Genomic DNA, 24,291 nt, shown 5'->3' on the forward strand with positions numbered 1-24,291 from the left:
ACAAGTGCCGGTCAGAATGATTTAAACAATTTATGTTTTTATTTTTCATCAATAAATGTTATATTCTTATGAGGTATTGTTGTTGTTTTCAATATATTTGTCCAAACAAATGTTCCTTTAGTTGAACCAGGCATTAAATCAACAAGTGAAGAAAACAATGATCTAATATTTTACTGTCTAAACCAGTAAACAGTGAGTTGACCCTTTAGTCTGGAGGGTCTGGGTGCAGTACCACCGACCTGACGCTGGTGATCATGGGGGCGCTGTTGGACCTGCGGAGCGCCCCGCCCCCTGCCCCGCCAGCTGCGCCTGCGCACTGGTCCACCTCCATCCGCTCCATGGCCGGGTCCGCGGGCCCGACGTTGGCGGAGCCGCCGGCCCGCCTCCGACCTCTCTGCGGCGGCGTCGGGCTCTACTCGAGCCCGGCGGAAGCCTGACCCGCAGGCCTCACGACCAGCGAACCCGGAGCCGCCAAGTCAGCGGGCCGATCAGCGGGGCGGGGCGGCCTCCCCTCTACCGCATCCCCCTCCAGACCCACCGGGACCCACCGAGCCGGACCGGACCGGGCCGGACCGGGTCACAGCGACTCTGATCCCGCAGCTCCGCGTCACCAGCTGCTGCTGCTACCGCGGGTCTAACGGCTGCGTGGACGCGACAGAAACACGAAGCAGCGCGACACTCGACCAAAGTTCACCAGAGAGCCAGGCGGGACCCGGACCGTCCGGACCCAACAACAACTTTAGTCCGCTCCGCTGCCGGACTTCAGGATCAGATGCTGAGCTGACTTGGTTTGCAGTAAAATAACAAAAATAAACCCCGTCCAGTGTGAGAGCAGAACCCGCTAACAGCTGCCGGGACCAGGACCTGAACCACCAGGACCAGGACCGGAACCAGAACCACCGGGACCGGGTCTCTGTCCGCTCACACGGCCCCAAAACAGCGCGCAGAGCCCCGTTAGAGCCCCGTTAGAGCCCCGGAGCCGCTAAAAAACAAGAGTTTCAAAGATTTTCACAACATAGTCCTTGAAGCAGACAGAGGCAGTGGAGCAGGGGGACAACAGCGCCACTGGCCGGCGGCGGGAGGAACTGCAGCGGCAGAAAGAAAGGCCTGCAGGGGGGAAGTCCACACAAACACTTAAAAAATACATTATTACAAACATGCTCTTTATTAATGTTTATCTACAAAGTACAATATTACTTATAATGTGCTAGTAGAGTTACAGCAGCAAAAAAAAAAACAATAAACAGCAATATTAGTACTAGAAATATGAGCAAATAAACAAGTAAAAAATATAATAAAGTATTAACAATTAAAACAACAATCAAAACAGCTGGATATGGACCAGAAAATAAATAAATAAATATATATATATATATAAATGCATTATTACAAACGAATATTTATCTCAGGTGCACAATATTACTTCTAATGTGTGATTATCATATTTACAAAAACAGCAAAATAGCGAAAACAATAAATATTAAACATATAGTATACATATAATAGTATACATATATGCACATATTTATATGTATACATATATATGTATATGTACATATATATATATACATGCAGATGATATACAGTAAAGTAAAAGGGGCATATACTTTTGCTCTTCATATTTTTAATTCACTTATTTGATTGTGTTATCTTATTTTACTGTAAGTTATTAGAATATTAATTTTGAGGTAATTGTTTACATATGTTAGTCTTATTTTACTTTATTATTTTACTGTATTTTTGGAGCAACTTGGCACAAAAATAAAGTTCTATCTTATCTTTCGTCTATATTTGACTCAATAAATAATGGAACCCGGATAATTAAAAAACTGCTGTATTTATTAAGGGCATTTTTATTAATTATTGTGGATATAGAGCCACACGTGGCTTTATTTACGTCAAAATAATAAAATATTTTGATGGGTTTTGGGATGCACACAACATATATGTCTACAGGATCAGAATATTTTATACATGTTAAAAATATCTATATGATGAAAGATCAATTGTTACAAAATATTCCATATTGTCTCATAAGTTATAATTTTATTCCACTGAATGGAAATATTGAATATATCCTGAATTTATCCGTCATCCTGAGAATTAAACAGCACCTATTATACATTTAAATGTTTTTACATTGTTTGTTGTACGGAACTATTAATAATAGTAATAGTCATTTATGTTGATTAAAATGGAGCAACATGGTGCTATATTTTTGTTGAAATAAAATAAATAAAAAGTTAATTAAAATCAATTAGTTAATTGTTACAATTGAGCATTTTCCAAACTTTCAGGACTTTTAAAATGTATTTTTCCTTTTTTGTTGTTTGTTTATTTTTTGGTGGAGAGAAAAATTAGCCACAGAATATGTTGAGAATGTTTATGTTGCCATAAATAAATAGAAATGATTCTCTGTGTGCAGATAAATTTAAGTACTTTTGGCATAAATGAACATAAATATTCCCCGGGTAGAAACAAGCGCTGGTCAGAATGATTTAAAACAATTTATGTTTTTATTTTTCATCAATGAATGTCCACCACGATTTTGTTTTGTCCCAAACTTTTGCATAATAATTAAAACTTATTTCAGTTCTGGCATTAAATAATGTCTGAAAATAAACACAAACTAGCAGAGAGTGAAGGAAATAAACTCACAATAAAGTCAAATAACATCAACAAGAGAGAAAAAACAACTTCGTTGAATGTTAAGACTTACAAATGTATGAGAAAAAACTCCCAAATTTACGAGAAAAAACTTTGAGGAACCCAGAAACTAACAAAAATATCTAAGAATTCTCCGTGGCTTGCAGTACCCTCTCAAAGTGTTTCCCTTTGCTGAGATTTAAGTGATAAACTTCTGAGAAAAACTCACAAATTTCCAAAGAATATGAAACAGAAGAGAAGTGTTTATGAAGGTGTAATAACAGGAATATTATTGGAACATTATTGGGATATTGTGGGAGTCTTTGTTGTTGTGACTCTGTTCTGTAGAATCCTCCGTCTGCTTCCAGTCGTCATCTCCAAAAAATGGTGAAACTGGACACCAGGAGGCTCGGCCTTAACTCTTCACTGCCAACCAAAGGAACGAGGACGTTTCCCTTCCAGAGAAGCTTCTGTTTATCTTTTAAACTCTTTATGATCTTCCTCTCGAGCAGCTGAAACATTTAATGTTTGTGCTTTTGGCCTCGAAAGAGAACTTTTCATTATTAAGAGTATTTTCTAGTGAAATAGACACAATGCAGTTACTGTAAAGATATTAAAAACTTTATACATTTATACCAATTTCTCAAATGTTCCAAAGTAAACTATAACTTCATTATTTTTAATTAAACAGAGGCAGAAGTATGGAGGCCAGAAGCTGCCTAAATAAATAAATAAGCCATTAAATGTACCAAAAATATTAAAAAATAAATGTAGGCATTCATTACTTGATAAAATGTGAATGCGAAGTTGATATTTAAATTTTATTGCTTAATTTGTAATTATTCATATTAAATGTATTTTTGTTTTGCATTCATATATATATATATATATATATATATATAATTTTTTTAAATATATATTTAAAGTTTTAAGTTAATACACAAATAGGTCTGGGGAAATACATTTAATTTAAATTATTAAATAAATAAACAAAAACATTTGAAAGTAGGTCTCCGGCCCTGGATCTGATCGCCCAAATGTTTTCTTCCAAACTTTTTATTTACATTTTTCTGTGGCGGGAAAAAAAAAATTTAACGAAGACATCTTGTCACCTTTATGTTGCGGTGTTTCCCCAGAGTTTTTGAGGAAAAAAAACTCACAAATTAACAAGAAAAAAATACAAATTTTCAAGAAAAAACTCACAAATTAATTACATTTTTTTTTTTTTACAAATGAACAAGAAAAATTTACAAATAAACGAGGAAAAAAACCCTCAAATTTTACCTGAAAAAAACACAAAATTTTACCAGAAAAAAAAAAAATCACAAATTTACAAGAAAAAAAATCACAAATTTTCGAGAAAGAACTCACAAATTAAACCTGGGGGGGTACTTGGGGCTGGGGCCCCCCGGGCCCTTCACTCTGTCTCCGGCCCTGGATCTGATCGCTCAAATGTTTTCTTCCAACTTTAACTACCCATAAGAGAGTTAAAAGTACCGCTAATGGTAATATCCACCGGCAGCGGGCTCCGGTGGCCCGGTGCTCCGGTGGCCCGCTGCTCCGGTGGCCCGGTGCTCCGGTGGCCCACTGCTCCGGTGGCCCGGTGCTCCGGTGGCCCCGGGGCCCCCGTGTCAGAGCTCCGTCACTCGGCCGGAGCCAAGAGGTTAAAGTGGGCCGAGCGGAAGGGCTGAGGACGGGGGAGGAGCCGCCGCTGCTTCCTCCACACGGAGAGAAACTTCTCTCAGGACACTTCTACTAACTTTTACATCCATGTTGTAAAGAAACAAAAGCTCCGCAGCGTGAAGCAGCGACAGCCGGCGAGCTGAAGCGAGCCCCGGGGGAGACGCTCGGCGGCGGGTCGGAGAGCTCCGCGGCCGCCTGGATGTGACCGTTCGGCGGTAAGAAGCTCCGAGGTCTCCCCGCTGCTGGTCAACAACAGCGGGCAGAGCAGCGGGCTGCTCCCGGGACACCAGACCACTTAATCCAGATTATTAAAGTCACTTTATTCAGTCTGTGAGCAGGACAAATGTCTTTTATTGACATATAAACTGTAATGTTAGCTGTGGAGTTATTAAAGGTAAGAAAAACAGCAAATAGTTGCATTTAACTGGGACCTGTGGATCTTATTGCGTTTTTTTTTTTTTTGCTTTAAAAATGATTTAAAAACAGTACAAAAACTCAAAAATTGGTGAGAAAAAAACAAATTTATAGAAAAACCAAAAAAATTATGGAAAAAATAAAAAAACTGAGAAAAAAGTTACAAATTAAGAAGAAAAAAACGGGGAAAAAAACACAAATTTATAAGAAAAAAAACTCACAAATTTATGGAAAAAAATAAAAGATTTGAGAAAAAAGTCACAAATTTATGCACAAAAAAAAAATCACAAATTAACGAGAAAAAAATATGATTTAAACAGTTAATTAACAGCTTACACAGCTTAAGGGTTATTACATATTTGTTGAATTATATAGATATAATATAGGTATAATAAAAAATTGTACAATGTAAAAATGTATTTATTGATTTGTTTATCATTATGTGTCATTTTTTCATACATTTATTTATTTATTATGCAAATGAAGAGGGCTGTCGCTTAAAGTCAATAAATCAAGTAAATACATTTTCATTGAATTTCTTTTAAAGTAAATATTAAATAAATAAACAAAAGAGAAATAAGGAAGTAAAAAATGGGAAATTGATACAAAGGTAAATAAAGACGCAAATAAAATTTGAATTGTGTAAACTTTAAATTAATATAAAAAATAAAAAACAGGTAAAAAAAAAGCTAGAATAAATTAATACAATATAAAAATAAATAAATAAGGGAAATAAGAAAGCAGAAAAATAGGAGAATCAATACAAAGGTAAATAAATAAACAAGCAAATTAAAACAAACATCTATTTATGTCAGATTTTACTTTGAAAAAAGTGTATTTTTAGTATTATTTTTGGTACATTTTATTTTATTCATTAAAAAAAAATTTCAATGACAAAATCACTCTTTTTTTCTATAAATCTTCAAACTCATGAACGTTATAAAATAATAATTGGTTTAGTTCTTCAGAAGGTTTAAACTCGTTACAAAGTCTCATTTACTTTGGAAAACGTTTTATTTAAAAAGTTTTTATTATTTTATTCCACTTTATTTCCTATATTTTCTTGTTTGTGTCTAGAGGAGGATGGAGGGAGAGAAAGAGACGGCCGAGGAGAAAGAGGAGGAGGAGGAGGAGAAAGAGGAGGAGGAGGAGAAAGAGGAGGAGGAGGAGAAAGAGGAGAAAGAGGAGGCGCGTCATCACCTCGCGGCGGCGGCGTCCTTAGACGAGCAGGGCCTTCCCATCATGCACTGGGAGGACCTGAGCCAACGGATCGCCGAGCTGGAGCAACAGGAGCAGGAGAGGAGGGAAAGGTCAAAGGTCAGTGTTCGTGTCTGTGATCTTTGTTTTATCACTATTAAAGGAGGAAGAAAAGGAAGAAAGGAGCCGGGGATTATTAAGAGAACAAACTCAGAAAAGTCAAAAGTCGTAAAGTTACAAGAAAAAATTATATTCGCTGAGATTTAAGTGGTAAAGTTCAGAGAAAAATTCACAGATTTACGAGAAAAAACTCACAAATGTTAAAGAAAAAATGAAATTTACAAGACAAAATCTAAAAAAACTTGAAAAAACTTGAACATTCTGTAATATAAGTGGTAAACTTTAAAAAAAACCCCACAAATTTATGAGAAAAAAACTCACAATTTTACAAAAAAACACAAATTTACAAGAAAATATAATATTCACTGAGATTTAAGTGGTAATTTTCAGAGAAAAAACTAAAAAATGTAAAAGAAAAAGCTCAGTTTCACAAGAAAAAACTCAAATTTACAAGAAAAAAGAGAAAGCTTTCTGTTTATTTCTGTAAAATAAATGATCAAAATTTAACTTTAAAGTTTTATATATTTTATCCACCGACCGGCCACTTTATTAGGTACACCAGAACAATGTAATTTAAAAGTAAAAACTTTTTCCATGGTAAATGTTTTTTTGTTTTTTTTCTCGTAAATTATTTTTCTTTTTCTTGTAAATGTTTTAGATTTTCTTTCCCCCGTAAATTTGTGATTTTTTTTTTCTCTAAAATTGTTGTTTTTGTCTCATACATTTGTAAAAAAAAAGATTCTCAAAATATTGCCCGGCTCCTTTTGTTTTATTTTTTATTTTTTCTGACCTATAATGGAAACTTGAGCTGGTCGTCCCAACCTGCTGTCAGGAGATCAAACATTTATATCTGCAGGAAACAAACATGGAGTTTGCTGGTTTGATCACGTTTCTTTCAGAATGTCCACATTTGTCTAATCCTTCTTTTTCCTCCAGGAGTGTTGAGATAGTTGTGATGTTTAAATGTTGTTGTTGTTGTTGTTGACGTCTTCCTGCAGAGCGGGACGGGGAGGACGGAGGACGGGGCAGAGTGGAGACACGTTTGGGACGACGACGACTGCAGGAGGCGTCGAGTCGCCGTCGTCACGTCACGGTAACAGAGTCCCTTCAAGTCTAAGTTTTAATGGTCAGATTTTGTGTTTTTGCAGTTCAGGAAGCTGGAGACACATTTGAATTTTCCTCTGAAGCCCAACGAGCAGTTTCAGGGCGTAAAATGACCAAAGAAAAGGCGTAAAATGACCAAATTAAAGACATAAAATGACTAACAAAAAGACATAAAATGACTAACAAAAAGACATAAAATGACTAACAAAAAGACGTAAAATGACCAACAAAAAGACATAAAATGACCAACAAAAAGACATAAAATGACCAACAAAAAGATATAAAATGACTAACAAAAAGACGTAAAATGACTAACAAAAAGACATAAAATGACAAATAAAATTACGTAAAATTGCCAAAAAAGATGGAAAATGGCCAAAAAAACCCAACATAAAATGACCCCTAAAAAAGTCATAAGCTGACCAAAAAAGACGCTAAATTCCCAAAAAAGACCTAAAATGACAAAAAAGAAGTTAAATTACCGAAAAATATGTAAAATGACCAAAAAACGACATCAGATGACCAAAAAAAGACGTTTAATTACAAAAAAGGTGTAAAATGACAAAAATTACCTAAAATGTTAAATTACCAAAAAAAGACCTAAAATGACAAAAAAAAAAAAAAGACATTTAATTCTCTCTGCTCTGTGTAAACAGTGTCTCTGAGGAGAATTTAATGTTTTTAACAGGATCTGGTTTATTTTAAATGAAACATGGAGAATAAAGAGATTCTGACACTAATATCAACATTTAACACAAGTAACAGGCACTTTTTAGAACTGATGATGCGTTCAAGAACCCTTGGAAAGTTCAAACTCTGACGATAACGTCTGTTTTTACAGTTTAAACGAAGTAAAACAGACTTTTTAAAGTCTTTTCACCTCGTGTATAAAAACTGACCATATTATATGAATCTCTGAGCAGCAGACAGTTCCTGCAGTTAAAGAACGTTTAAAGTCGTCGTGTTTCTCTGAGCTTCATGATGTTTTTCTGTGTTTTCAGATTTCACAACCACAGAAACCTGCAGCTGTGCTTCATCAACAACAGCGACAGCGACGATGACGAGGAGAGCAACGAAAAGGTCGTTTCCTCTTCAGTGATGTTTATTCATACACTCCTACAGTCATACGATTTACATCAGAGACTGTAGCAATAATTCATAATTAGGGTTATTTTTTGCATCATTTTTTTTGGTATTTATAAAATACCAAAAAAAATGATGCAAAAAAAAGACTCTTTCTTGAGTCTTTTTCTGTAATTTTGTGTCTTCTTTGGTGTTTTATGTCCCTTTTGTGTGTTTTTTGCATCATTTTTTTGGTATTTATATCTTTCTTGAGTCTTTTTTGGTAATTTTATATCTTTTTTTGGTATTTTGTCTTTTATGTGTCTGTTTTTGGTAATTTTGTCTTTTTGTGTATTTTTTTGGTATTTTGCGTCTTTTTTGTGTCTACCCATCAAAAGTTTATTACCTCTCAGTATTTCTGATATATAAATATCTATAAGATTTTTGATATCATGATTATTATCAGATAATTTATTACACTATGGAATTAATTCAGATATTTAGCTTTATCCATGTTAAAAGGAGAGAAAAAGAAAAAGAGAACCCAGAATATAACTAATGAAGGTAATGAGCCAAAAAAACAGTATCATCAACTCTACATGGCGAATAAATCCAGAATAGAAATAAATATAAAAAAAATAATCACCAAAATCACAGTTAATCTTTAGTGGTTTCCATCACACATTAAATATTTTAATGTTGAGTTTCATCAGTTTATTTCTCTTGTTTCTTCTTCTAATGGAGGAAACAGAAACGATGCGTTCACTGACCTCACGTCTCCCGACAGGTTCCCAACGGTCGCCGCGGCGCCGGGCTGAAACAGGAAGTGGCGACGGCTCTGAGGACGCTGAGAGACAAAGTGCTGGCAGAGCAGAAGGAGAGCGAGGTGAGAGGCCGTTTACACAGAGCAGAGAGGAGAGGACAGGAGAGGCTGTTTACACAGAGCAGAGGGGAGAGGACAGGAGAGGCTGTTTACACAGAGCAGAGAGGAGAGGACAGGAGAGGCTGTTTACACAGAGCAGAGAGGAGAGGACAGGAGAGGCTGTTTACACAGAGCAGAGAGGAGAGGACAGGAGAGGCTGTTTACACAGAGCAGAGAGGAGAGGACAGGACAATACTTCAATTTGTGGAGAAAACTGTTTTGGTCATTATGCGTCATTTTTTGTATTTTGTTTATTTTTTGTGTCTTTTTTAAAATTTTGGGTAATTTTATGTCTTTTTGCATCATTTTTTGGTTGTTTTGTGTCGTTTTTGTGTCGTTTCTTATTTGGTATTTGTTACGATATTCCTGAAATTTTAAAATAATTTATCAGAGAAATTCAACTTGTTTTTTCTGGTTTCTGTCATTCCAACTGTGTTATTGTGTTGATTCCACAGAGCTGCAGGACTTATAGATGATATAGATTTATAGAGATTTTTTTTATATAATAAAGGAATGTGTGTGTGTGTGTGTGTGTGTGTGTGTGTGCAGCGTCTGGCCGGCAGCAGCTGTGTGGCCGAGCGGAAACATCTGGAGCGTTGGGAGCTACAGGAGCGCTCAGTGCTGCAGCTCAGCAGCTTGAGAGCATCACTTCAACAGGAAGTACACGGTACACACACACACACACACACACACACACACACACACACACACACACACACACTCACTTATTCAAAGGAATACGTCACTAAACACATGTTTTCAGTATCAAACACCCTCTGAGAAGATGGTGTTAGAATGTGAAAACAATAACAATGGTACATGTTGGTTTGATACTTTTCACTGTGGTTTATTGTTGTTTATCTGTTGTTGTTGTTGTTGTTGTTGATGTCCACCTCCTGTTTGTCATTTTAACACCACCTTCAAAGTCACTTAAATCACCTCTCGTCCTGTTCTGACGCTCGTCTTCGACATGAGCTGCTGCCGTGTGATTGGCTGATGAGGATATCGTGTCGGGAAGTTAACGCTCAAAATAACGCTGCAAAGTTGCACTTTTTATGTTTTATTCGATTTTTTTTAGAGCAGGTTAAGCTTAAAAGTTGAGGAAAGTTTGAGAAAATGCTGAGAGATAAAATTGTATCATGACTCAAGTATCGGGATAAAATTGTATCGTGATTCAAGTATCGGGATAAAATCGTATCAGGATAAAATTGTATCGTGACTCAAGTATCGGGATAAAATTGTATCGTGACTAAAGTATCGGGAAAAAAATTGTATCGTGACTCAAGTATCGGGATAAAATTGTATCGTGACTCAAGTATCGGGATAAAATCGTATTGGGATAAAATTGTATCGTGACTCAAGTATCGGGATAAAATCGTATCAGGATAAAATTGTATCGTGACTCAAGTATCGGGATAAAATTGTATCGTGACTAAAGTATCGGGAAAAAAATTGTATCGTGACTCAAGTATCGTGATGAAATTGTATCGTGACTCAAGTATCGGGATAAAATTGTATCGTGACTGAAGTATCGGGATAAAATTGTATCGTGACTAAAGTATCGTGATAAAATTGTATCGTGACTCAAGTATCGTGATAAAATTGTATCGTGATTCAAGTATCGTGATAAAATTTTATTGTGACTAAAGTATCGGGATAACATTGTATCGGGATAAAATTGTATCAGGATAAAATTGTATCGTGACAAAATCGTTACGTGACTCAAGTATCGGGATAAAATTGTATCGTGACTCAATTATCAGGATAAAATTGTATCGTGACTCAATTATCAGGATAAAATCGTATCGTGACTCAAGTATCAGGATAAAATTGTACTGTGACTCAAGTATCGGGATAAAATTGTATCGGGATAAAATTGTATCGTGACTAAAGTATCGGGATAAAATCGTATCTTGACTCAATTATCAGGATAAAATTGTATTGGGATGAAATCATATCGCGCGTGAAGTATCGGGATAGTATCTTATCGTGACTCTCTGTTTGTCTGTTTGTCTCCTCAGCTCTGAGCTCTGATCTCGTGGCTCACCTGTTGGTACGAGACCAGCTGAGGACGAAGCAGGACGCCATGCTGCTGGACGTGCAGGACCTGACCTAACGCCTCCACTACGGGAACACCCGGGCGCTCCGGGACCAGGTTCTACCGCTCGTTAGCCGAGACGAGTCTTCAACTTCAGCTCAGCTGATAATTTATCTGAACCGACCAATCGCTGACGTCCGGAGCCGCAGAGAGAGAAACGACGGAATCAGCTGCAGACTCTTCAGGTCGTACAGGATTTACCCGACGACAAAAGGAATTATGACTCGGTACACGACAGCAAGAGAAGAAAGTTTCAACAAAGACTTCAGTTGGGTTGTTTGGAGTGAAGACAGCGACGTCTGTAAAGCATCCGAAGAGAAACACAACACAACTTGTGGATTTTCTTTAACATTTCTTCCAAACTTCACTTGGCCAGTCGCTGTTTTGGTCGACTCATTCATCTCCTCAGGATCTGATATTTTCAGGTTTGGGTCCAGTTTTATTTTAATCGTACCAGTTAAGTAAACGTCCGGAAGGGAAGAAGAGGTGAAGAAGGTCCAGTTCAACCACAGAACGTCACAGCGCCCCCTGGTGGCCGTTCTGGTCTTGCGGATGTTGGTTCATGTTTCCGATCAGTTATTTGATTCTATAAACGGAGCTGTGACGTCATGACTGACGGCTGGAACCGGCTCCTGATTGGTCGGACTCGTCTTCATGTTCGGTCTGTGGTCAGAAGTTGTTGTTCATGCACCGGCGACGAGGCGTTGAGTTTCAGATGTTGCACTTTTCTTTGACACCAGGTTTCTGATCGGAAGTGTGAACGGAGGAGTTTTTGTTTCAGTTGGCCGTCACAAACCAGCTTTTGGTCTATTAAGTCCATTTCTGAATCTTCTCATCCTGTTTATGCAGTTAAAATGTTCACCATGTCATGTTGGTATCATTTATTTCACCCGATCATTATTTTTTAATAATTTTATCATGACTCAAGTATCGGGATAAAATCATACATTATTTTACTTTGACTCACTGGATCAACACAAAAAAACCTGAAATCCGATTCAGGAAATTATGTTATTTTTACTCTCAGTGAAGAGTTTTAAATGTTGTTTCCAAATCTAACGAGAACATCTAGTTCTGTATTTTACACTAAATATACAGGTGCATCTCAATAAATTAGAATATGATAGAAAAGTTTATTTACGTCAGTAATTCAATTCAAAAAGGTTAAATAACACATTATATAGATTACATTACACACAGAATGAAACATTTCATGTCCTTATTTATTTAATTTCTTCTAATTATAATGATTATGGCTTACATTTAATGAAGACCTAAAATTAAGTGTCTCAAAAAAAATGTGAATATTAGAATACCAATTTTAAAAAGTATGTTTAATATGTAAATGTTGGCCTCTGAAAAGTATGTCATCTATATGACTCAATACTTGGTTGGGGATGTTTTACTTGAACTACTGAAATGGACTTTTCATCATATTCTAATTTAACGAGATGATCACGTGATTATGATGACGTGCGATGGCGGCGCGATTTCAAATGGAGGGCAGGAAGTAAACATCAGTAGCCTGAACATGGAGGAAAACATCGTCCGCACAATCACCCGCTAACATTAGCACGCTAGCTCGCCTGTATCAATCACATTGCAGTTAAACAAATCAAATAAATGAATGAAACATGTTTAAGTTGGTCTCTCTCAACGGGACGAGTTGGTCTTAGTCTCGCTAGCCCGCTAATGTGAGCACGCTATCGATCGCCTGCTAACGTTAGCACGCTATTGATTGGCCACTAACGTTAGCACGCTAGCTGGCCTGTATTAATCACATTGCAGTTAAACAAATCAAATAAATGAATGAGACATGTTTAAGTTAGTCTTTGTCTCGCTAGCCGGCTAATGTTAGCACGCTATCGATCGGCCACTAACGTTAGCATGCTAGCTTGCCTGTGTCAATCACATTGCAGTTATTTAAATTAATGATACACATTTTAGTTGGTCTCCCTCAACGGCACCGAGTTGGTCCTGGTCTCGCTAGCCTGCTACCAATCACCTGAAAACGTTAGCACGATATTGATCGGCCGCTAATGTTAGCCCGCTAACCCGTATCAATCACATTGCAGTTAAACAAATCAAATAAATGAATGAAACATGTTTTAGTTGGTCTCTCTCAACGGAAAACGTTTTTTACCCATTTAAAAAAAAGTTTTGTTTTTTGTAAAGAATCTCAAATATGTATTTTAATGTCTCGATGAGTGGCATCGTTCACGTCGTCGTGGCGACTTTTCGTCTCTCAGATTTGAGGCTTTGACGCGACTCAATGAATCTTTGGGATCAACTTTTTATTCAGCTTTCATGTTCAGAAATCATCCAGATGTTTTTCTTCAAGCCTTATTTTATTACTTCAGTAATAAATATTAACATTTTTCCATTTTAAATAAGTTTAAAGGAAATTAAATTAATCCTGTAAATAAGTAAAAGTACTAAAAGAAAATTATAAAAAGTTAAAGTTTATATTTGATATAAGGTACAGAAATGTTTCCATCCAATAATTTAATTTTTTTAAAGCATTTACAGCCAGTGAATTGTGTTTTTATTATTATCATGCAATTTATGATATGAAATTATTTGTTGGTACAGTCAGATTTTTATTGTTTCAGACATTAAAGGGAAAAATCCACTTAAAACAGATTTTTAATATTTTAACTCAAAGTTCGTCGCCACGGAAATGTCTCGCAGTTTTTTTTTTAATTTTCATGAATTTTTGGGGATGTGAAGTTTTATTCTGCAGTAATTTAGCCGATAATATTTAGATAATTTAAAATGTGCCTTATAAAGAAATTATATTTTATTCCCACATTCTGAGCTTTCGTGTCTTTTTTTGGTTTCTTTTGTGTCTTTTTTTGTTTCTTTTTTTGTTACTTTCGCGTCTTTTTGGTCATTTTTGTTTCTTTTGTGTCTTTTTTTTCTGTTTTGTGTCTTTTTGTTTCTTTCGCGCCATTTTTTGTTTTTTGTGTCGTTTTTTTATTCTTTTGTGTCTTTTTTTGGTCATTTTGTGTTTTTTTGTTTCTTTTGTGTCTTTTTTTGTATCTTTTCTGAATGTCATTTTCATGAGGAAACTTTTTATTCATAATTATTTAAAGTCACACTGAAATAATATTTTATAGACAAACATAAATATTTTGTGTTCCTGTTTGTTTCATTGTGACTTTAAGAATATTTAGAGATGTATTTAAAAAAACCAACGCTGTATATAAAATTAATTACAAATGTAAAACATTAATTCTGAAATATATTTTGATGCGTAACAGTTTTATTTGGCGTCTCGTTTATTGTGTCTGTGTTTTGGATTTTTATGTAAATAATCTGAAGATAAAGTTCAGAGAAGTTGAAGAGTAAAATCTGGTTGAGTAGAAACAGAAACAGCAGCTTCGCCACCAATGACACAAACATTAGTTTCAGCGCGACATGAATCATTTTGTTGGAAGTGGATCTGAATTTATTCACACTAATGAGACGTTTGGTGTGAAAAGACTGGAGAGGACGCGTGTTTGCTGCTTGATAAATATTTGAAGTGTCATTAATGTGTCAGTATTTATTCATTCCTGCTCCGCCAGAGAGACACGATTGTGTTTCTGTTTGACCAAAACACACACACACACACACACACACACTGTTTACTGGAGCAGGAGGAGAGGAGTAGGAGGAGGAGAGAGAGAGAGAGAGGAGGAAGAGGAGAGAGAGGAGGAGGAAGAGGGGGAGAGGGAGGAGGAGAGAGAGGAGGAGGAGAGAGAGAGAGAGAGGAGGAGGAGAGAGAGAGGAGGAGTAGGAGGAGGAGAGAGGGAGGGAGAGGAGAGAGAGAGAGGAGGAGGAGAGAGGAGTAGGAGGAGGAGAGGGAGGAGGAGAGAGAGAGGAGAAGGAGGTGGAGGAGAAGAGAGAGAGAGAGAGAGGAGGAGGAGAGAGAGAGAGAGAGAGGAGGAGGAGAGAGGAGGAGGAGGAGAGAGGAGGAGGAAGAGGAGGAGAGAGGAGGAGGAAGAGGGGGAGAGGGAGGAGGAGAGAGAGGAGGAGAAGACAGGAGGAGGAAGAGGAGGAGAGAGAGAGGAGGAGAGAGAGGAGGAAGAGGAGATGAGAGAGAGGAGGAGGAGAGAGGAGGAGGAAGAGGAGAGAGGAGGAGGAGAGAGGGAGGAGGAGAGAGGAGTAGGAGGAGGAGAGAGGGAGGAGGAGAGAGAGAGAGAGAGAGAGAGAGGAGAGAGAGAGGAGGAGGAGAGAGAGAGAGGAGGAGGAGAGAGAGAGAGAGAGAGGAGGAGGAAGAGAGGAGGAGAGAGAGAGAGAGGAGAAGGAGAGAGGAGGAGGAAGAGGAGAGAGGAGGAGGAGAGAGGAGTAGGAGGAGGAGAGAGGGAGGAGGAGAGAGAGAGAGAGAGGAGGAGGAGAGAGGGAGGAGGAGAGAGAGAGGAGAAGGAGGTGGAGGAGGAGAGAGAGAGAGGAGGAGGAGAGAGAGAGAGAGAGAGAGAGGAGGAGGAAGAGAGGAGGAGAGAGAGAGAGAGAGGAGGAAGAGGAGAGAGAGGAGGAGGAAGAGGGGGAGAGGGAGGAGGAGAGAGAGGAGGAGAAGACAGGAGGAGGAAGAGGAGGAGAGAGAGAGGAGGAGAGAGAGGAGGAAGAGGAGATGAGAGAGAGGAGGAGGAGAGGAGGGAGAGAGAGAGAGAGAGAGGAGGAGGAGAGAGGAGGAGGAGAGAGGAGGAGGAAGAGGAGAGAGGGAGGAGGAGAGAGAGAGAGAGAGAGAGAGAGAGGAGAAGGAGGTGGAGGAGGAGAGAGAGAGAGAGAGGAGGTGGAGGAGGAGAGAGAGAGAGAGAGGAGGAAGAGGAGAGAGGGAGGAGGAGGAGGAGAGAGGAGAAGGAGGAGAGAGAGAGGAGGAGAGAGAGGGGAGGAGGAGAGAGAGAGAGAGAGAGAGAGAGAGGAGGAGAGAGAGAGAGAGAGGAGGAGGAGAGAGAGAGAGAGAGAGGAGGAGGAGGAGCAGCTCGTCTGTTTTCTCTTTAATCAGGATTTAAGGAGATCAGAAGCTTCAGTCGGAGGTAAGAGGCTCATTTTTTATTTTTTTTATTTCCTTCTTCAGATTTTTAAAACTCAGCTGAAGTTTATAAAAATAATAATTATTATTATTTTATTGACATCTCACTGTTTTTATTTAGCACTATTATTTGTTTCTTTTATTATTACTTTTGTTCTTTTGGAATTTATTCTTCTTTGTCTTTTGATAAGTTTATTCACTTTATATTTTTATTGTGTTTAGTTATTATTCATTTTTGTGTTGTATTTTTATTGGTTTTATCTCGTTTTTAGACTTTAATTGCATTTTATTATTATTATTAATATTATTTGTTCTTGCTTTGTCTTTTTATCTGATCTGTCATCTAGTTTTTATTTCACTGGTTTTTATTTAATCTTCTTAAAGCTCTTTATTGTTTATTATTACTGACGTTAGTGTTTTTTTCTTTTCAGTTAAAAATTTAACATCATTACATCAGTTAGCAGGTACGGAGGACTAAAGCTGCCAAAAAAATGATTCAATTAAAAAAAATTATGTCATTAAATATACCAAAACAATTTATGAATTATTTGATAAAATGTGACTCATTGTTCATTTATTTAATTTTAAATATTTTAATTTGCATCATTTTAATTTTTTTTAGTTCCCCTTTACTTTTTAGTGTTTTTTTCCATTTATTTATTTATTTATTTCTATTTTAGAATTTTTTTTTCAAGTTTTCAAATGTAATTACTAATTTTAAATATATTTGTTTGTTTATCATTTCCGTAAGCATTTCCCCCCTTTGTTTATTTTCCCAAACTTATTTATTTATGTATTATTTTCTCTTTATACTTTTGGTCTTCTCCTTATATAAATAAATTAAATGAATAAATAAATACATAAATACATGAATAAATAAATGCAAGAATAAATAGATACATCTAAAGTTTATATAAATAAATAAATGGAAAAAATTAGAGAATTAATACAAATGTAATAAATAAATAAAGAAGCAAATTAAAATGTAACGATCAAATTATGTCAAATTTTATGAAATAATTATATTTATTTTTAATCTTATTTTTGGTAATTTACTAAGAATTTTTTTTTGGCAGCTTTGATCCTCCATAACTTTTGCCCATTTGTATTTAATAAAGAGCAAAGATAAAAATTTATTAGACAAAAATGTATTCGACTGTTTCTTTTTTTGTTTCTTTTGTTTCTTTTTTGTCTTTTTTTGTTTGTAAATGTAGCAAATTAAAATGTAACAATCAATAAATGTCACATTTTATGAAATTATTATATTTATTTTTAATCTTATTTTTGGTCTTGTATTTATTAATATATATTTTTTTTGCAGCTTTGGTCTTCCATAAGCTTTAAGCTCATTAACTCATCTATTAAAGAGCAAAAATAAAAAGTTAATTAGACAAAAATATATTCAACTGTTCCAAACGAGCATGTCCTATTAACAGCTGCACCTCCTTTACTCTCCTTCTCCACCTCCTCCCCCTCTCTCTTGTCCTCCTCCTCCACTCCCTCTCCTCCTCCTCCCTCCCCTCTCTCTTCCTCCTCCCGTTCTCTCCTCCTCCACCTCCTCCCCCTCTAGCTTGTCCGCCTCTTCCTCCCCCCTCTTCTCCTCCTCCCCCTCTCCTACTCCACCTCCCCGTCCTTCTCCTTCTCCTCCTCTCTCTTGTCCTCCTCCATCCTCCACTCCCTCTCCTCCTCCCCCTTTCTCCTCCTCCTCCCCCCCTCTCCTACTCCACCTCCCCCTCTATCTTGTCCTCCTTCTCCTCCTCCCCTCCCCTCCCCTCCTCCTCCTCCTCCTCCTCCTCTGCAGTCCTGGATTGGGTTTCATTCCTGCAGTTCTGACTGAATGAACGCTGATCAATTATTTACAGAGCAGCTGAAGGTCAGGGCAGAAACCCCGAGAGACCCTCCGGCCCCGAAACAGACTCTTCTGAGCCACGAGTCCTCCGGAGACACCGAGACGAGACCAGGAGGACTCAGACCAGGAGGAGGACCAGGAGGACTCAGACCAGGAGGAGGACCAGGAGGACTCAGACCAGGAGGAGGACCAGGAGGACTCGGACCAGGTAAAGTGTGACAGCTTGAATCAGGATCGAGTCGAATGCTTCGGTTTAACGTGTCAGAGTCTCTGGGAGTCTTTCTGAGGAGGTCCAGCGTTGGTGAAAGTCTTTTTCTGCAGATTATTTATCGTCTCTGATGATTGTGAGACTGTAAACTGATATCTGCAGGTCTGAGACGAACCGGAGGACAACACGAGTCTCCTTTCTCTTCTTTCTGCTTCTTTAGAGACGCAACGATTCAACACCGAATCCATTCAAATGTTCTGAGCAAAATGCTCCAAAAATATAAATATTTCCACCTGTTTTTTCAGTGTTTCCTTTCAAAGACACTTTAATATCGATGTTTCGTGTGTTAACAGAATCTGCTCCGACTGAATTTAAAACTCCTCGACGTGTTTTTTCATTCACAACGTTTGAATCCTCGCAGCGACGTCGTCGTCATGTTTCCTCTTCAACGCCAAAATTAATTAGACAAAATTTATTTAACTGTTTTAAACAAGCGTGTCCTATAAACAACTGCACCTCCTCTTCCCCTCTTCCCCCCTCCTTCTCCTCCTCCTCCCCCTCTCCTTTTCCTCCTCTCTCAACATCCTCCTCCTCCTCCTCCTCCTCCTCCTCCTCCTCCTCCCCCCAACAGTTTTGTTTGTAAATCCCCAAAATGTTTTGCTTCTGTTTGCGGTAGATTTTTATCTGGTGGGCGGGACTTTAGATGACAGACACATTTCTATTGGTCGGTCTGATGTGAGTGACAGCTCAGAAACATCCCTGACAGTAAACTGCTCGCTCTGAGCTGCATCCAGGTGTCTTTTACAGCTTCTGATTGGCTGCTGAAGTGGCGACGTCACTGATCTCGCTGCGCTTCAATCTCAGATTGTCGAGAAGAAGATGAAAACAAACTTTCCAGTGAGTGAAATGAAGGTCAGAGACTGTAACTCTTCCTCCGTCAGCTCTGATCTGAACTCCGACCCCAACGCCTCAGCAGCTGCTCAGGAGCTCCGCGAGTGTCCAAATGTTTCCGGAAGGTTTCGTTAATGATCGACGGGCTAACTGAGCGAAACAAAGTCTCCGTCAGCAGAAACGGCGTTGGTACAAGAACACGATTTTAATGAGCGTGTTAATGAGTCCCTACGGAGGCTCCGACGAGACTTTAACACAGCTCAAAAACTTAAGACAAATAGTTTGGATTCTGCAATGAAAAAACAACATTCTTTTCAATTGCAAGTGAAATAAATGTGATTAAAAATGTATAAATGTTGATCAAAAACTTTTGTTTGTAAATCCAAAAATCTTGTTTCCAAATAAAGATAATTTCTAAACCCGGAAGTTTTGCTTAGAAATTAAAGTTTTGTTTTTAAATTTAAAAAAATTTGATTGTAAATTCAAAACTTTTGTGTCAAAATGTAAAACTTGTTTTGCCAGAAAAGAAATCCAAAAGTTTTACTTAAAAAAAAAAAATATATATATATATATATATATAGATATATATATTTAAATACATAAGTTTTGCTTACAAATCTCACATTTTTAGTTTGTTAATCTGAAGCTTTTGTTTGCTGTTTGATTTGGTGGGCGGGGCCTACGCTGAAAGACACGTTTCTATTGGTCGTCTGATCTGAGTGACGGCTCAGAAACAAGAGGAATGTTTCCAGACTGTATCTCTGCATTTCCAATAAAACATTTTTCTCTGTTAGATTTGAGACTCCGCGGTAACGGAGCGATGAGTCCGATCAATCAGAGGAAGGAACGACTCGCCGAGATGACGCCAGAGGAACCTGAGCCGCTCCGACACAAATAACCTGCAGAGGCTGGTCATGGGACTGAGCCAAGTCTCCAGCGTCAGCCCCGACATCGGGCTGGTGGCGGCGGCGGTGGCGAGCGGCCATCCCAACACGTCCGAGCCCGCCGCGTCCATCCCGCCGTCGTCGTCCTGCAGCATCGATGAGTCCTACAAGTACGTGTTCCTGCCCGTGTGCTACTCGCTGACCTTCCTCTTCAGCCTCACGCTGAACTCCGTGGTGCTGCTGCGCTCCTGCCGCCACCACAGCGGCTGCTGCGGTGGCGCCGGGAGCGGCGGCGGGGCCGGGCGACGCTGGAACACGTCTCTGATCTACATGGTGAACCTCGCCACCACAGACCTGATGTACGGCCTGTCGCTGCCCTTCCTAGTGGCGAGCTACGTGCTGAGGGACCGCTGGGTGTTCGGAGACTTCATGTGTCGCCTCGTCCGCTTCCTGTTCTACTTCAACCTCTACTGCTCCATCTTCTTCCTCACCTGCATCTCCGTGCACAGGTAGGACGCCGCGGGAACACTTGTATGGTGGCTGACGAGGCCCTTCACGTCATACGGACACAGACCAACCATGAATAAACAACTACAATTAGACACAAAACAACAATTAAATAACCAAAAAAAGACAAAAAAACATTAAATGTCAAAAGAAGACACAAAATTACCAAAAAAAGACCAGACAATAAAGAAAAGAGCCAAAAAACAACCATTACATTACCAAAATGAAGAACACAGAAGAACATTTAAATGACCAAATAATGACTACAAAAAATATAAAATGAACAAAAAACACAAAAAAAGACCACAAAGACACAGAATATAACAAAGAAGACCAAAAATGACCAAAAAACGATCAGACAATGAAGAAAAGATCCAAAAAACAACCATTAAATTACCAAAAATGACTACAAAAAGACCATAAAAATAACCATAATGTGGCAAAAAAACTACATAAAAACACCAAAAAGAGACTACAAAGGCATAGACAATGTCCAAAGATAACAAAAAACGACCAGACAATGAAGAAAACAGCCAAAAAACAACAATTAAATTACCAAAGACACAAAACTATATACTATATAGAGAAATTACAACAAAACGACCATAAAATAACCAAAAAAAAGAGCATAATATGATGAAAAATGCCCAAAAAATAGAGAGACAAAACCATATAAAATATGAGAGATGGTGCAGCTCATTCTAATAATCCAATCATGAAAAACACCAACAACAAAATCTAAAACTGTGCTGAACATCAAAAAAAAAAAGTGCCCAAACCCAAAAAAACAAAGCAAACAGCAAACGAGCTGCAAACATGAAGAAAGACATTTCATAAAAAGTGATGATAAACTCTAAACTTGATCAGTTATGTAATATATGTTGTATATTGATGTTGTGAGGTTAAGCTCCGCCCCCTCTGGTCCTCAGGTATCTGGGGATCTGCCACCCGATGAGGACGATCACTCTGGAGAGTAAGCGAGTGGTGAAGGGGACCTGCGCGCTGGTCTGGGTCGTGGTCTTCATCCTCACCTGCCCCATCTTCAGGTTCGCCCAGACCGGATACGTCCCGCGGCGAGGCGGCGGGGTCGAAGGGGCGAGGGACGTCATGAACGGGTCCCAGCCGGAGGACGAGGGCGGCTACACCAACTGCTGGGACGATGCCATCGACAAGGAGTTCGCCGACTACGTCCCGTACGGCATCGTGCTGCACCTGCTGGGCTTCTTCGTGCCCTTCGTCATCATCGCCTGGTGCTACTCGCAGGTGGTCAGGACGATATTTCAGACGCTGCGCTCCCCGCCCAGCTCCGTGGAAGGCGGCGAGGACGGCCCGGTGGGAGACGGAGCGTCAGAGGGCGTCAGAGAGCGGGAGAGAACGTCGGTGTCCATCTCCGGCTCGCAGTACTCGCACTACATCCGGCGGCGACGGAAATCCATCAAAACCATTGTGACCATCACGCTGCTGTTCGCGCTCTGCTTCCTGCCGTTCCACGTGACCCGGACGCTGTTCCTGCTGCTGCGGCGCGGCCAGGTCGGCGGCTGCAACGTCATGAAGACCGTGTCTATCTGCTACAAGGTCACGCGGCCGCTGGCGTCCTGCAACGCCTGGCTCAACGCCCTCCTCTACTTCCTGACGGGAGACAAGGGTGCCCCCTGCTGCTGGCCGGCGGAGCACAGCGTCCGCCGGGACCGCCGCAACGGCTCCCTCTGGTGGCCGCTGAAGATCCTGAAGAAGGACGGCGTGGGCGAGGACGACCATGAGGCGGCGGAGAAGATCGAAGAGGTGGTGCACATGGAGAACGAGTCCAAGTCTTCAAGAGTCATCTTCTAGAAAATAAAAGACTCAAGGTGACTCAGTCCGTTCAAAGACTCAACACTTTAGCGGATCGATCTCGGATATTGATCCGTTGTTTAACGAACATCTGGGATTCATGCTTTTCTTTCCGGATGGAATGCCGAACTTTTCAATCGTCAAACATAAAATCGGATTGACCTTAAAAACTGATATACACGTATAGTCTGCAGCTGTTTCATCCAGGAACAAACACAAAACTTGACCAGGATGTTTTTTTCACTATTCAGAATTACGACACCCAGATTTCGGGATTTGCCGAGTGCACGTCCAAATTTAGAGCAAATTATAGCCGGTTGGATCCTTTAAGCCAGCAGAAGAAGATGTGAGTAAAACAGCCAAAACTCAAACGATAGAAACCCACAATGGAAATCTGACATTTCTCATCGACCCACACGGATCTGATAACTTTTGACTAATATTCACGGTGTTTAAATTTCAAACTTCTTTAGTTGATTAAACTTAATGATACCAAAACAATATTAACTAATACCTCCTTCTTGCCTGGCTCGCGTTCTCGTTAATTTTCAGGATTCCTTAATTGTCATTGCATCATCATAGAGACAATTAATACATTTGAAAATTGCACCTTGTAAAATAAAATATCATGAACGAGTGGAAAAAGCTCTAAGAGCCCAAAGAGACGTCTTCAAATGTTTCGTTTTTCTCCGACAAACAGTCGAAAACCTAAAAATTTTCAATTTACTGATATAAAACAGCAGAAAAATGTCATACTGCAGAAGAGTTTTGGTAAAATTATTAGCACATTGACTTATAATTCAATTGACAGATTTTTTTTTTCAGCTCTACTTTTCTTCCAGAATAAAAGAGGGACATTTTACTCATTTTAAAATTTTTCACCTTGTAAAATAAAATATCAAAAACTAGTAGAAAATGCTCAGAGAGCCCGAAGCCACGTCTTCAAATGTTTCGTTAAATAGTGCCCCTTTTAGAGGTATCCATACATTTATTTTGGGACATCATAAAATCCCTAAAAAATTGTGCCGTGTGAGGCACAGTACAGTTGGCAATAGTTCATAAATGTGAATATTAATATTAGCATATATTCTGAAGAAACTGTGGTGGGAATGCTAGATGCTGAACAGCTACACTGTTGTTTTTTTTAAACCAACAGACAGAACAAGAAGATGTTCAGTTTACTGTCGAATGAAACAAAGAAAAGCGGAAAAATGTCATATTTTAGAAGCCAAAACAGGAGTACTTTTTGGTATTTTCTGCAGATAAAAGATTGAAATGATCAGCACATTAACCTATCAATTCTTAATAATTGACAAATTTTTTTTCCTCCCTTATACTTGCAGAAAAAAGACGGAAATTACGTGCTTTGAACAGGACAATTTATTCAATTTAACACTTTCACCTTTCACCTAAAATTCTTTTAAAAAAAATTTGAATTATGCAACAAACGGTTGAAAACCTAAAAATGTTCAGTTTTCTGAGATATTAAGCAGAAAAACTTCACATTTTAGATAAATGACTTAAACAATTTTAACAAATTAACTTGTTAATTAATATATTTTTTCAGCAACTCCAGAAGAAAGAGGGAAATTATGTACGTTTTAGGGGACAATTTATTACTTTAATTTTTTTTTTTAAATTTTTTCAATTATTTATATTTCTTTCACATCTTTACAAAAAATGTAATTTATATATTTGATCTTCACTAAAAGGCTGTCCAGCAAATAAATTTAATAAAAGCTTAGAGACTTAAAGTTGAATTTTAAACTTTTTGTCAGAGTGTTGACCTTTGACCTGTGAGGTCACACCTGACCCCGTCCAGCCGAACATTACCAGCTGCTGACTAGGACGTTTTCCTT

General features: G+C 38.6%; 3 protein-coding genes across 3 annotated transcripts in view; 2 read left to right on the top strand and 1 right to left on the bottom strand.

Moving 5' to 3' along the window:
- LOC131986357 (P2R1A-PPP2R2A-interacting phosphatase regulator 1) overlaps positions 1 to 1,335 on the bottom strand; it is a 15,642-nt gene extending 14,307 nt beyond the window's left edge. Inside the window, exon 1 of the mRNA XM_059351263.1 lies at positions 240 to 1,335. Within this exon, the coding sequence (XP_059207246.1) occupies positions 240 to 340 (101 nt within the window). The 5' untranslated portion in view covers positions 341 to 1,335. The remainder of the gene's footprint in view (positions 1 to 239) is intronic.
- A 4,589-nt stretch (positions 1,336 to 5,924) lies between these two features.
- Positions 5,925 to 14,736, top strand: im:7136398 (schwannomin-interacting protein 1). Its single transcript, XM_059352398.1, has 6 exons — positions 5,925 to 6,060; positions 7,059 to 7,153; positions 8,166 to 8,244; positions 9,014 to 9,112; positions 9,698 to 9,815; positions 11,170 to 14,736. The coding sequence occupies exons 1-6, from the start codon at positions 5,986 to 5,988 to the stop codon at positions 11,262 to 11,264; spliced, it is 561 nt and encodes a 186-aa protein (XP_059208381.1). The 5' UTR covers positions 5,925 to 5,985; the 3' UTR covers positions 11,265 to 14,736.
- A 5,164-nt stretch (positions 14,737 to 19,900) lies between these two features.
- LOC131986981 (P2Y purinoceptor 3) lies at positions 19,901 to 22,571 on the top strand. Its single transcript, XM_059352124.1, has 2 exons — positions 19,901 to 20,604; positions 21,532 to 22,571. The coding sequence occupies exons 1-2, from the start codon at positions 20,126 to 20,128 to the stop codon at positions 22,430 to 22,432; spliced, it is 1,380 nt and encodes a 459-aa protein (XP_059208107.1). The 5' UTR covers positions 19,901 to 20,125; the 3' UTR covers positions 22,433 to 22,571.
- The last annotated feature ends 1,720 nt before the right edge of the window (positions 22,572 to 24,291 follow it).

This window comes from Centropristis striata, chromosome 15, assembly GCF_030273125.1.
Source record: "Centropristis striata isolate RG_2023a ecotype Rhode Island chromosome 15, C.striata_1.0, whole genome shotgun sequence".
NCBI classification, from domain to species: domain Eukaryota; kingdom Metazoa; phylum Chordata; class Actinopteri; order Perciformes; family Serranidae; genus Centropristis; species Centropristis striata.

Excerpts from the sequence above, each read along its gene's own strand:
- im:7136398 (XM_059352398.1), top strand. The coding sequence starts at position 5,986 with ATGCACTGGGAGGACCTGAGCCAACGGATCGCCGAGCTGGAGCAACAG. Across the intron at positions 6,061-7,058 it reads AGAGGAGGGAAAGGTCAAAG|AGCGGGACGGGGAGGACGGA; the intron begins GTCAGTGTTCGT and ends GTCTTCCTGCAG. Across the intron at positions 9,816-11,169 it reads ACTTCAACAGGAAGTACACG|CTCTGAGCTCTGATCTCGTG; the intron begins GTACACACACAC and ends TTGTCTCCTCAG.
- LOC131986981 (XM_059352124.1), top strand. The coding sequence starts at position 20,126 with ATGGGACTGAGCCAAGTCTCCAGCGTCAGCCCCGACATCGGGCTGGTG. Across the intron at positions 20,605-21,531 it reads ACCTGCATCTCCGTGCACAG|GTATCTGGGGATCTGCCACC; the intron begins GTAGGACGCCGC and ends TCTGGTCCTCAG.